Source organism: Drosophila bipectinata, chromosome 2R, assembly GCF_030179905.1.
Source record: "Drosophila bipectinata strain 14024-0381.07 chromosome 2R, DbipHiC1v2, whole genome shotgun sequence".
Classification (NCBI taxonomy): domain Eukaryota; kingdom Metazoa; phylum Arthropoda; class Insecta; order Diptera; family Drosophilidae; genus Drosophila; species Drosophila bipectinata.
In genome coordinates, this window is record NC_091737.1 from 12,904,183 (window position 1) to 12,917,789 (window position 13,607).

Below are 13,607 nucleotides of genomic sequence, written 5' to 3' on the forward strand. Positions count from 1 at the left end.
AGTTTTACATCTGTAGGCGACCAGGGCTGCGCAAACGCGCTTGAGAGTTAATGGCAGCCGAACTGATTACAACTGGAGCCGACTTTACAGCCCTGGAATGCAGAGCCTCTCCGGCCGAGCCGTGTTTTGGTTTCAGTCTCTTGGGGCTCTCTTGATCGTTCACTAAAGCAGCGGACCGTGAAGGTGCCGAGGATACTCCATTTGACCGCATTGTTTCTGCTGCTGCTGCTGTTGGATGTTGCTGTTGGATGTTTTTTATTTCGATTTGAAATATTTGCGCAGGTTGCCAAAATAGTGCCTAGTGCGTGAGTGAGAAGGCAAGACTGTAATAAAAACTTATCGGTTGTTTTTTTTTTAAAGCCGAGAAACGTCCGCAAAACCGCTGCCGTTGCCGCCCCCCCCTTCTTTGCTGCCATCCCAGCCCCACCTACCTACCCCAGCATCCGAGCGTTATTGTTATTGCTTTGTTCGCCTTGCGTCGCGTGTAACTAAAAAAATAAAAAAAAAAAAATAAAAAAAGCTAAAGAAAAACTAAACTGTGCCGTCGTCGCATCAATTGCACTAATTTCTTCAATCAGCGGACAAGGCAAGCGTAAAGAAAAGCGAGATTTCAGGCGGCGAGTGAAACTAGCGAAAATTGTTTAACTGGCTGCAAAGTAAGTGAGCCTATTACCAGCAACTAAATCTAAATCTAAATCTAAATCTTAAACTAAATCCGCGCTTTGAATCTTAAACGATTGTTTGTCTTACACGTCATTTTCTGCAAAGTCATTAACGAAAGGCAGGTCAAGAGAGAGAGAGAGAGCGACTGCTGAGTGGGAGGTATGTATGGAGGGGGGGCCGAGAGACCCACCGTACAGCCTCAGAGCCAGAGATCAAGACAATGTCTTTGTTTGGCTGGAAATTTGTTTAATGGCTTTTGGAAAATTAAAATTACAAATCACCAGTGCTCGGGCTCTCTTTACTCTCTCTTGGCCTAACTGGCTCTCACCCCACCGATAATCTCACAACGGCAATCTTTACAATTGCTTATCAAATAAAATCCGGTCTTTGTCAACTAAAGCAGTAGGTGACGAAGGCGCATCATAATCTTACAAGATTTTATAGTAAAAATATTAAAATTGATATATTAAATAGTTAGTACTTATATTTTTATTTACCATTGTAGGAGATTTTTAATTATATACATGGTATATATGGTGGTATTTATTCCGCCCACTCGGGAGTGTGATTCGTCCCCATCGTGGGGAGATCTCTCTCGCTCTCTGGCTCCCTTGCTCTCTTGCTCTCCGTATCGCGTGTGGGTATGAGTGTATGAGTGCGAGTGCAAGTGAATTAAACGAAAAGACTTGAAAAAGTTGGAGCTGGGCTCCAACATTTCGCTGCTGTCTCGCGTCCGCATTAGTTCGTTTTGCTTTTGGCGCCGTGGCGCTCCAGGAATAGCGGTGAATTGTGAATCGTGTTATTGTTGTTGTTGTTGGAGCCGTTGCTGCTGTAACTCCTGCCGTAACCTACCGAGCTCCAAGAGACTTTGCTTATAACGGTATGCGTGTGCGAAAAAGTCAAGAGAAAAAAAAAAATAAAAGCAAAAGTAAAAAGCAATTAAATTAATCATTGAAATTAACATTTGTGTGCCAGTGTGCCTAATGGCATCTTATAATGGTGTTTATTATTCGCATGTCCCTCTTGCTCTTGCAACACTCTCAACACACACACACGAACGGACAATACACTCGAAAAAAAAAAAACAGTCACGCACAAAAGCAAACCAGCACGCAAGGTCCGCGTGTCCCCCAGCCTCTCTCAGCTTCTGCTAATTATGAAAGTTAAAAAAAAATAAAATAAAAAACAGATACCAACAAACCCGCTCTCGGACTTGGCTTTGTTTGTTTGTTTTTGTTAGCCTTGTGCAATGGTGTTGGCCAAACACCTGTTGAATGCCGCCCGATGAAAGTGTCTGGGCCAGCAAGAAAGAAAGAAAATGCTCATAAACACATGGCAACATAGCTAGGTACCCCCCATCCCTCCCTCATAAAACCCCACCGTCAGCAAAAAGGGCATAAATGGAGAAATGAAAATGGCTCACAATAATTTCACAGTCAGTGCACACCGCAGGCCCAATTGAATTTGGGTACAAACCGCCTTCGCAGCTCCCCAGCTATCCAACTCCCCCAACTCCATCCTCCTCCTCCTCCTCCTGGAGGTGGTGGTGGGAGCAAGCATGTTCGGGCATATTCTAGTACCGCATTTACATATCTAATGTACTTTACGACGTTGTCTAATCTCAGGCTCTGGCAATCACAGTAATCAGTGCTGGCACTTTGGCTTCCTTTCAATATCTTTCTATGGGTTTTATATAGTTATAGTATTGAGGAAGTTGGGAAAGGTTATCCATAAAATTATTGATGTTTTTTCATAAAAAATGTATTCCAAGAAAGTTTAGCCTAAGAAGATTTCTTAATTTCTACATAGGTCTTTTTATAGAACCTCTTTTTTAGAACTTTTGTAAAAGATCTTTCAAAAATTTAAAACATTCTTTTAAAAATATAAATTTTAAAAGTTTTCTTTAAATTTTTGTTCTTTTTTAAGGACTTTAGATTAGAAATATCTTACCAAATACCGACACCTATTTTGTAGGGTTCTTAAGAAAGAGATAATATAATTTTAAAGGTTCTATTATCTTTCTTTTAAAGATTTTTCAATAAAAACCTCTACAAAAAATCATAAAAAATCAAGGAAATAATAGAGGCTGACCTCCTCTAGCTCCTCTAGCCTCCAATTCCCTCCAAGTGATAACCATTGTAAAATAATGTCAAGTTGCTCGGGACTACTAATTGAAGCGATTTATATATCCAGATCTGGCACGCAGTCTGCATTCCAAATGATGCGGATGCGGGAAGGACTGCGGGGGCGGTATCTCATATATGTATATGTATCTACAAGTGCGAGTACAACTTCCGCGACATCTCTATATGTGCGTAGATAAATCCCATGTACTGGGTATACATAATCATATGCATATTTGCGGTTTAGTCGCCGACATTATCTTTTGTTTGTCGTTTGGAAACAATGAGTGTACAGTTGTTTGAGTAATTGCGCACAATTGCCGCTGGAACACAGGGTGCTCTCTCAGCGTGGAACCCATCGGATTTTTTTTTTTTATTATTTTGGAGCTTAGCTTGGAAAGCTATCGTTGTGCTATTTTTTCGAATTTTTTTTTTATTTTATAACCCGACTGCGCCTTGGCTCTGGCTGGCGTCATCAGCGTCGGTTGCCGTTTTTGGCCAATTTAGCTTTCGCTTTTGTACGATTGCCTAACGATTGGCAACACGGTCGGTCTCCCCCTTTTGGCCAACACCAAAATAAATCAAAACTTAAAAAACACACACATGCGAGGTGCGGGCAAACAAACGAAAAAATTGTAAGCTTCATTAATTTTTTTGCAAGATTTTTCTTAATTATGAGACGGCACGAAATGTGAGAATTGCACTGGGAGATCCGATCAGACAAAAGATCCGATCCGATCCAAGGTGTGATCTCAGCTTGGCTTAGCGACTTTGTTCTAATTTTGGTTTCTGGCTTTTATTTCTGAGAAACTGTTGGCTTATTGTCTTGGCGGCTGGGACCCCACAATGACGTTGTTTCAGTGCAATTTTATTACAGCCATACAGTGCGTTTCGCAATTGTATAGGCCTAGATTTAAATCTATATATACATAGCTCACTTGTTTTTAAAATGAATTCTCTTTATTTTATAATGAAGGTCGTGTGGGTTAATAATAAATCGAGAGATCATTCAAAAGAGATAAAATCGAAACCGTAAAGAGACGATCACGAGAAGATAATAATTCAAGGCTATAAATAATCGTCAAAAACTTCCTGGAATTGATTTTAATTTTAATAGAAAAAAAAAAGAATATAATGTCCAAGTCCAAGTGCACTGGAACGACAGCTGATAGAGGCAACAGGTTTGTCAGTGACGCAGATGTCTATGGGATTGGCTTTCATGGATCACACTAGCCCCCCCAACCCCATACCATCCCATCGCAGCCTCCCTTCTCTGAACACGATTTGCAATTAGCCAAAAGAATACATTCAGATTCAGGTGGTTGTATAACGATAATTAGCAGTACGGGCAGTATAGCAGCCAGTGCAAATAGCGTATGCGCATTATATTTATAGTCGGGGGATTGAAGATTGAAGAGGAAAGCCCCGACGACAGCCAAAGTTCAATTCGCATCTCATTTATCAATTTTTGTCGTTATTTTCCAGCTGACGCAGTACACCCACTAAAGCTCTAAAACGGCGCCGACCACGACAATGCCTTATCAGCCAGCCAACAACGGCGGAGGGAGCATCGGCGGCAGCAAGACGGCGGCCAAGATGGCCCAGCTTAAGTTCTGGAACAAGCAGAACAGCAACAAGCAGCAGCAGGACAAGGACAAGGACACGGCCGACGGTGGAGCCAACAATAGCAACACCAGCGGCAACAGCAACGGCGATGCCAAGAGTGACACCAAGAACGGCAAGCGGAATTGGTTGCATACGCCGGAGCAGCTCATCAACGGCCACGCGGTCTATCTAGTCAAGGTGAGTGGAGTGGATGCCACCTGTGACGGCCTCAAAATATGCTAATGATTCGGTTTCCTCGTTGCAGTTCTTTGGTAACCTGAGTGTGGACCAGCCCAAGGGCATTGAGGTGGTCAAGGAGGCCATTCGAAAGCTGCAGTTTGCCCAGCAAATGAAGAAGGCGGAGACGGGCACCCAGGAGAAGTTCAAGAAGCTCGAGATCACCATCAGCATCAAGGGTGTGGCCATTCAGGAGCCGCGTACCCACAAGATTCTCCACCAGTTTCCGCTGTACAACATCTCGTATTGTGCGGACGAGAAGGGTGTGAAGAAGTTCTTCAGTTTCATTGCCAAGTCGGTCAAGTCCAAAGACGGTAGTGATTCCCTAACAAATGGTCATGCGAACGGAAACGGAGATGGTAGCCCCAAAACGGAGGAAAGCCACGAGTGTTTTGTGTTCATTTCCAACAAACTAGCCTCCGATATAACGCTGACCATTGGTCAAGCCTTTGATTTGGCCTACAGGTGAGGGATACTTCCATCATAATGGAGTTTATATAACTAATGGGTTTTGTTTTTTTTTTAGGAAATATATGGAAAGCACTGAGAAGACAAATCTAAACAAGGCGCAACAGCAAATCAGTCTACTGCAGCAGACTGTGAATGCCTACAAGGAGCGATTGCGCGAAGTATCCAACAAATTGCCAAAGTCCGAGCTGGATGCCCTGCTCATTAATCTGGGCATCAAGGACATCCTGGAAGCGCCCAGAACTGAGCTACCAAATGGTGTCGAGCCGGCCAGTGAGGCCCTGAGCAATGGCAAGCTGGGTAGGATTCAAAAACCATACTCCAGATGAGGATGAAACTAATCCAACTATTCCCTTTTTAGATGATGACAAGTTGCTTATTGATACCAACTCCACTACGGCATCCACCCACTCCTCGTCGCCCAGTTCCTTCTTGCCAATAGTCCCGCCGAGGAACAATCTTTCCAGCCAGATCAGCATTGGCGGCAAGGGCCAGAAGATGGATGAGCTGCTGCTGAACTCCGATTCGGATAGTGATTTTGATCCACGGGCCGATGAGATCCAGGATAATGTTAGCAATGGCCGGAATGCGATCAGTAACGATCTGTTTGGCTTCGAGCCGGCCAAGAGCTTTGGCCAGCAGCTATTCTTCAACAACAACGACAACAAGTTGCAGAACAACAACACGAACAACACCAGCTTACTGATCAACAGCAACAACAGTAGCATCAATAGCAGTGGCTTCTCCAACGAGATAAACATTACCCCGCCATTGTGTAGGTTTTTATTATTTAAAATTAAAAGTTTCTTAAATTAATAATATTTATAATTTTAGTGGCCCCACCGCCGAAGATAGCTGCTCCCAGGCGCCTGACCCCAGCAACGGGCAATGGCTTGAATGGCAACACGGATCTATTCGGATCAGATCCTTTTGATATGAACAATGGACCCACTATTTTTAAGGTGTGCTCCTTAAAACCATAAACTATAACCTTTAACTAATCCTAATATTTATTTTTTTTTTTAGCAAAATCAGCTAAACCTTGATGATTTCTCGCTGGAGAGTCTGGATCCTCTGCGCAAGTAGAGGAGAGGTGCTACCAACGCCATTTTCATGTTTAATTCTCGAATGAATCTTTCCGAAAATCCCGGATACCGGATCCCGGATGAATGTCTCTCCTCCGATTATCCTTCTCCAAAATCTAATTGCAATTTGATTTATTTAATGTGTATTATTGTTTATATATTGTATTGTATTGTATTTATTATTGAATTTCGTCGATTTTATATTGCATATTATAATGAAATGAATCGATTACTGTATAGAGCCGATACTGGAGGAGAATCAAAGCATAATGAACAATATTTAATGTTATCGATGCAATATAGAAAAATATTATTATTGTGTATGTAATAAATAAAATGTAGTATCTAAAGAAATATCCCCTTATACATATATTTATTCTTAACAATTTGTTTTTTATTTCATTTTTCTATCAATTTTTTTTTCTTTAAATAACAAGATAACTAGACATTACTGCCATGAATACACATTTTGAGTTGCTTCTGTTGCTGCTGTTGCACTTTGGGAATGTTTGCCTAGAGCTAGTGATATATATAGATAGGTATATCCAACGGTCCTGTTTCATTAACCTGAGTTGCATTTTCGAGATGGCTTCCTTTAGGCGTCCTGGACAAAATCGCTATATCGTTTCGGAGTGGTGGCCGACAGCTGCCGCGCATTCATATCCGAGCTCTAGAAGATCAAAGATTTTTGTAAGCATTATGGTTATAGCCTAGTGAGTGAAAGGAAACCCAACATCTGACTTGGAGTCTTATAAATTCTTTAAATAACCATATAAATAACGCCAACGATTGGAAAAATTCTGAAAGAAATCATCAGTTTAGAGAATAAATAAGAAAGAGTAAAGAAATAGAAAATAAAGCCAACGGATCACAGAGTGTTACCATAAAATGAACTATTAGTTGGGATAGATTAGATGTGTTATACATACATATAATAAAAGAACTAAGGATCTAAGGATCAAGGCAGGTTGTGGTAAAGCAAACTATCTGAAGTCCTAAAAAGTATTCTTTAATGTTTGATTTATAAAATAAAAACAGTGTATATTGGTGTGTATAATTTCAACAGTTTATTTGTTTAAAAACTTTCATCACTTAACCAATAAAATTAAATAGTGCGTTTAAAAAAGATAAAATGTATACAGACATTGCATGGAGTTCCACATAACGCTAATTTCGTAAATCTTTCTCAAGAGTATGTATCTGTATCTGTATCTGTATTGTATATATGTTTATATAAATATGTATTTATGTTTCGCAACTATGTTCTAAAAACGTAATTTTAAAGCCAAGGGCTCTGCGCCACTCGCTTCCCGCAAAAAAAAAACAGAACTTAAGCCCGCTCCGATTTTCAGCGAAAATGTTTTCTGGAATGTCACATGTTAAATGACCATTTGCTTTGAAGGATAACAGGATTTTGTGGGGATATTTAACATTAACATTACAATAAAACATTAAACAATAAATAAACACTTTTCACTTGACTGGGTTGCGGGTGCGGGATGTGGGTTTCTTGCTGGGATTGGATTGAATTGAATTGAATTTGGTGGTGCAGGGTGGCGCAAACTCTTTACACAGCCAGGCGGATTGATGTTTGGCATTTTCGCACGTTTACTGGCTGACGGCGCTCGTCTTCTTTTTTTTAGCGTATTTTACCTGATTGGACCAGTCGCCCGTGGGCACGGTGGCGCGATAGAACTTTGAGCTTGTCTTGTTGAAAATGGGCAACAGTTCGTTGGCCTCATCGGACAGTGCCTACAATTGGAGCAAGAGATTTGATTAATCTTTTAAAAGCTATGCTGTAAAATCTTACCTTCAGGTAAATGATGGCATCTGTTCCGAATCCCTCGCAGGAAAGCAGCACAATATCACCGTGGAAATAGCGCGCATATAGCCGAGAGATCGGCAGTCCATAGCCATAGCCCGCCAAAGGAACCGTGTGCAGATCCGACTTCGAGGGCTGGGGCGCTGTGCTGTACATGTACTTGAAGAGTTGGTCCGTCTGGGAGCGGGGAATGCCGCCGCCCTGGTCTGAGATCTTGACACAAATGTCCTCCTTGCCCTTGCAAATGGCCACCTTCAACGGCGGCAGCGTGTCATTATTGTCATGGCCGTGGTGCTCCACCACCGCTCGCATCGAGTTCTTGAAGAGTTCGAAGAGCATGTAGTATAGATGCGAGGGCACGTAAACTGTGCGGATAGGAAGGTTGTCGGCTGGCTCGCTGCTGTGCTGCTGGATCTCCAGCGCCGGACTGCTCAAGTAGTACTGATCGCACAGGAATCGAGCATTCTCATACGCATCTCTCACCACATCCGACAGATCGCAGGCGGGGTCCAGGCAGCCAATGTGACGTCCACCAGAATGGGGATTACCGCCAAAGAGTAGGGCTATCAATAGACTATGGTTAGTAAAGCCTTTCTAAGGACCTTTGTCCCCACATACTGTGCTGGTTGATCAGCATTCGAATGCTGATGCGTGACATGTAGAGGCGGTCGAGAAAGTACTGAATGGAGCTCTCGGTGGGTGCATCCACCTGGCCGCCCTCGTTCTCCTTCATTTCGATGACACCCTGGGCCATGGTCTGCACCACATCGTTGTGCCGATTCCTGATGAGATCCAAGTCTTGCACAAACCTAGTTAGGGGAGGAGACGATTAGAATATGATATAGTTTATAGTTAAGAGACTTACTTTTGGAGATTGTCGTGTGTGGGTTCAGCTTTTTCGTACTCCAGAACATCCTCGAAACTTTTCACATACCAGCCACTGACTTCCGTCACCGATCTTGTGTGGAGGAGGTTGTCGGGCAGGAGGGCGATCTCCTTCATGATATTCGCCAGTCGAACGGGTAGCTCTTTTCGCAGAAATATAAAAGATTTCTTTTCGCAGGCATTTTGACCTGAAAATAGATGAAAAACAAACTATTAAATCAAAGTTTAGATTATTCAAAAGTTATTTTTCTTTAGTCAAGCTTATCAATGCCCTTAAACATTCAACGATCATGAGCTCACGAGTGAACAACTCATGGCAAAAAAAAAATAAACAAAGTTTGGGGGACAAAAGAAAACAATTCTAAAACCCACATAAATTCAATTGGATTAATTATCAAGAGTACCACCGAGAAGTACACAGCATAGTGTACTATGTATCTTTATTTTCGAGTCATAAACAAGCTAAGTTCAAAGCTCTTTGGGCAAATGTGAAATAAATCAACCGCAGAAAACTTTGCCCCCGTCAAGCTTTACTGTATCTGTATCTGTATCTGTGCCTCTGTATTTGTATCTGTATCTGTGTTTTGTTGTTTTGTATTTGGTTTCGATTCTCTCAGTGTCGGTATTTGAGGTTTGTGTGTTTGTTTGTCGACAGCCAACACAGTTTCGTAACAAAAACACAAAAAATGAAAAGCGAGTAGCTTCACGATAGTGATAACAACAGACCCAACTGACTTATCGATGGGGCCTTGACCGGCTCCCCAAGACACGCCTCTCTTTCTCGCAATTCTGTTTTGCGAAAATTTAATGGCTATAATAATAATTAAAGGCAGGGAATTCTAATTCGAATTCCAGACACAACGCAAATAAAAGATATAGTATAGACGTGGCTATATAGCATAAATTAGAGGGGGAACCGCTTTTATTTCATCCGCTCATTTATGAGTCAATTGTAACGAATTTCAAAACAAAACAAAACAGAATCAATAAAACGAGTTATAAAAACACGAAAACAAAATTTTCGTAAACACGGAAAGAGAGGCGATAACCTGAAGACAAAGCCAAAGATTCCATTTGTTGGAAGAACCTGCCAGAAGGTGATCGAATCTGCGAGAGAGGCAGAAAGAGAGAGAGCGGCAGGTGGAAAGAATAAGTTTATACACACGCCCCACAACACCCACTTCCCCCCCTCAAGACGTCTCGCCCTAGTGGGTGACCTCAAAACAAAGCTTTTAATGCTTTGTTTTTGTTTACTTGTTTGCCATTTTGGACCCTCTCCAGACCCGCTATCTCTCTGGGGCCTCTCACTTGTTATGATTGTAGTTGGAAGAAAGCTCCAGACCCCAGTCCCCAGACCCCAGACCCGATCGGGTTGTCTACCCCCGGATCCGTCTGGCAAAAGAGCCGAGACTTTGATGCATTGCCATTTTGATAACTATCACACTCGCTTTCATCGGGCGATAAATAAAAGGCATTAACTGGATTAATCATAAGTACTATATGCGCTTAGATAGCTGGCACATGGAGGAATCGAGTGCCTCGACAGATTGAAAGCTTATGTTCTGCCAACTACTATATTTTAAATCCCAACTGTTGCGTGTTCTAACCCTCCTCTAAGTGAAAAGTTATCACGATTTCAATTCTAGACTTCAATTGTTGCCTCATTATCAGTTCGAGGGGGGCTATTTGGTCGCCAATGGCGCATTTAAATAATTTACATAAATTGGCACGCAATCGGGCGCGGAAAAGGTTCAAAGAAATGGCATTACGATGGTGCAACATATAGACCCACTAACGTCATGCCAACACCCACCCACCAAACCATGACCATCCCCTTTTTATTTATTTATATTTTGTTTCTTGAATCACAGCTGTTCCGGAGAGCTGGTCAGGAGAGCTGGTCAGGAGAACTAGTCCGGAGAGCTGGTCCGTAGTCTATGGTATGTATATTTGACTCACATTCGCCCTGTGACAAAAATACGGCGCGTGTGACTACGTCTTTATTATCGCCGGGGCCTCACTCTTTTTTCCTGAATTTCTACAAAATTCTACATTTGTTTTTTGTTTATTTTTTTCGACTAACTGCTGACGTCCGTTGATTTTTCTCCTTAAAGAGGTTCCAAAGTTCAGGCCCCAATCGTGGGTGGAATGAGGTGACAGCATCCTGGACTTTGCCCGAAATGGTCACTGCGATCTGATCCATAAGTATCTTTCCATTATAGTATATTTTTCAAAACAAAAATATACAAAATTGGCACATGATCCGCGTGGGCCAGTCGATGTGGGGCCTCTAAATAAACAATCGGAGAATACTTGACCTATAGGCCCTGTGATTCAGTCACCCAGGCGTGAATTTTAGAACCTTTTTCCAAATGAATCCGACTTTGTCTGGTCACTTAACTGACTGGTCGCTAATCGATACTTAGCCTGAATCACCAGTATACTCGGGGGCTTGATAATTCACTAACAATGGCCCCCCAAAAACTAATAACAACAACCTGGACACTATAGATATAAACATAATTACTTCAAGTTTATGGGCCACCAAAACACAATTAAGTCTTGGGGTACAGTTGGCGACAAAAACAAAATCCAAAATGTTACCTTATCTGGTACCGACATCAAAGTTCAAGTATACCCCAGGTACATATTAGTTATTTATTTGGTCACTTCGATTGGGGGGGGGGGGGCCTATAAAAGCTTGTAAACTAATTCCATTGCTGGTACTTGGTACTGGTACATCATAAAACATACACATAGTATGTATAGGGACCTGTTTAAAAATAGCCCAACAAAAGCAGCTTTTAAAGGGGGGGGGGGGGGGGGGGGGCCGGGATGTTGTTTAGTTCTAATTTTAGAAGATAATAGCTCTCAGCCTCCGGAGCGGCTGTCCTTAACCCCTCTGGTATTTTCCAGCCCAACCACTTGGCCTGACTTTTATTCCAGCTCACGTCAGTTGCCATTCTTTCAACAAAAAATGGCTAAGAAATTTTTACACTCGACTGCAAACAGAGGCGGGATTATACACAGAGAGAAAATAGGGTTTTAAAATATATATTTTTCATAAAAAACCAAACAATATTTTAGTAAATTTTTTGTAGTGCCCTAGAAGTTTCTGGCGTGTTGGCCACAATATTGAGGCAGGTTAAAGGCCTGGATTTAGGGATACAAAAGTGGGTGGTTAGCGGTGGGCTTGACATTGAAACGTCATTGAAGGCCACGTGCCGATTTCCGTCTTTATTGGATGTGTGGGCGCTAAAAACGCTATCCCATCCTCGTATTTCATTGCCACACATGTTTATGAATTCAAAAATGAGCACATCGTAAACAAGTCGAGAGTTAGTTGTTCTAACTTCCGTTTTTTTGTATTTTTTTTGTTGCAACAGTTTGCTGTCAGTGGGTGGGAAGGGACGTCGCGGCAGGCGGCAGGCGGCAGTGGAGGAAAAGCCAAGCTAAGCTGAACTTAACTGAGCATTCAATTGTTTATACTGCAACTGTATGTGTGTATCAATTTTCGTCTCATTCCAGCTCAATCAACAGTTTGCCGGACACAAAATAATATAAATGCTTAATTGGCATTTCAATGAAACGAAATTGTGTATTAGATAACGGCAATTTTGCGCAGTTTAGCATATAAAGAGATCAGGTTTAAGGTTTAAGTAAGCTTAAGCCTTAAATATATATATACTAGAATTTTTCTTTATTTTAAAAGCCAACTAACTAACCTTAGATAAGGTCTTTAGATAATATTGGATACTTTCTACAAAGACCTCTATACTAACTAATTAATTGGAGTGCTACTTACCAAAGTCCATGAACTGTTTTATCGACAAGGGCGATGGATTGAAGCCCGAGTAGAAATCGAGCATTTTGGCCAGGCTCGTCATCGATGAGGAGGCGGCCGACAGGCGTACTGGGAACAGGCGCATATTATGGCGTTTTCTGATTCGCGGGCGGTATTACTTTTGGGGGGATTTGTTGATTACGTTTGCCGGTAGGTCTTCTGGCTTATCTTAACAGCTTTGTTTGCCACTTTTTTGGGCCAACTCGGGTGTGTATGTTTGTGAGAATGCCGGTGTCCTTTTTCTCACCTTCTCTAAGACTCTCTCTCTCTTTCTCTCTGTGGTTCCTTTCGCAGGACGTTGACCGGGCGGCAGCTCTCACTTTCTTTAAGACGCGGTTGGGATGGGGGTGGGGGGTAGACAACAGCTGGAGCTCAATAAATCAATGGAGCTTTAACTTGAGGCCCGTAAAAGGCCTTACAAAATCGTCGAAAATATATAAATTTATATAAAAATCGATGTTAGCTCTGCTCCACTTGGCTAATGGTTATGCGGAGGGCGGGAGCGGGTGCGGATGCGGATGCGAGGGAGGCTGAGGTGGAGGCGGCCTGCTGCTGCTTCTGCTGTCGTAGATTCTTCTGCTGATCCGCCATAAAAGTAACTGTGTGCGGTGCCGAGATATTTGTACGGTGTATTGGGAAAACTTTTTGTGCGCCACGCGTATTTTCTATTGTTTCCAATTAGATGCAGTTTTTTTTTATTGTTGTTGTTCTCTTCTCGTTAGTCTTAATAGTAGCGCGGTCGAATGCCGACTTGCTTGTGGTTCTGAGAGAACTGGTGGAGCTCTAGTTCTCTGTGGAGCACTCTGGAACCTCCAAAACGAAACAGCTGTACGAACGCCGCCGATAGTATCGATAAAGTGCATCGATGAAAGCTT

At 42.2% G+C, this 13,607-nt stretch overlaps 2 protein-coding genes across 4 annotated transcripts; one reads left to right on the forward strand and one right to left on the reverse strand.

Moving 5' to 3' along the window:
* Window positions 1-140: 140 nt before the first annotated feature.
* On the forward strand, window positions 141-6,531 carry ced-6 (PTB domain-containing adapter protein ced-6). Of its 2 annotated transcripts, XM_070277905.1 has the most exons (8): window positions 141-301; window positions 361-656; window positions 4,272-4,589; window positions 4,657-5,093; window positions 5,155-5,396; window positions 5,458-5,871; window positions 5,931-6,058; window positions 6,123-6,531. In XM_070277905.1, exons 3-8 carry the CDS (start codon window positions 4,320-4,322, stop codon window positions 6,180-6,182), a joined length of 1,551 nt encoding a protein of 516 aa, XP_070134006.1. In that variant the 5' UTR covers window positions 141-301; window positions 361-656; window positions 4,272-4,319; the 3' UTR covers window positions 6,183-6,531. The 2 variants fall into 2 exon arrangements, with proteins under 2 accessions (XP_070134006.1, XP_017105968.2); XM_017250479.3 differs by lacking the exons at window positions 141-301; window positions 361-656 and adding an exon at window positions 1,364-1,543.
* A 120-nt stretch (window positions 6,532-6,651) lies between these two features.
* Pdk (pyruvate dehydrogenase kinase) lies at window positions 6,652-13,515 on the reverse strand. 2 transcript variants are annotated; one of them, XM_017250480.3, is made up of 6 exons: window positions 12,694-13,515; window positions 8,869-9,076; window positions 8,622-8,812; window positions 7,992-8,566; window positions 7,835-7,933; window positions 6,652-6,851 (listed from the first exon to the last, which is right to left on the reverse strand). In XM_017250480.3, exons 1-6 carry the CDS (start codon window positions 12,815-12,817, stop codon window positions 6,777-6,779), a joined length of 1,272 nt encoding a protein of 423 aa, XP_017105969.1. In that variant the 5' UTR covers window positions 12,818-13,515; the 3' UTR covers window positions 6,652-6,776. The 2 variants fall into 2 exon arrangements, with proteins under 2 accessions (XP_017105969.1, XP_017105970.1); XM_017250481.3 differs by lacking the exon at window positions 6,652-6,851 and adding an exon at window positions 6,916-6,981 and having other exon boundaries at window positions 12,694-13,514.
* Between the last annotated feature and the right edge of the window lie 92 nt (window positions 13,516-13,607).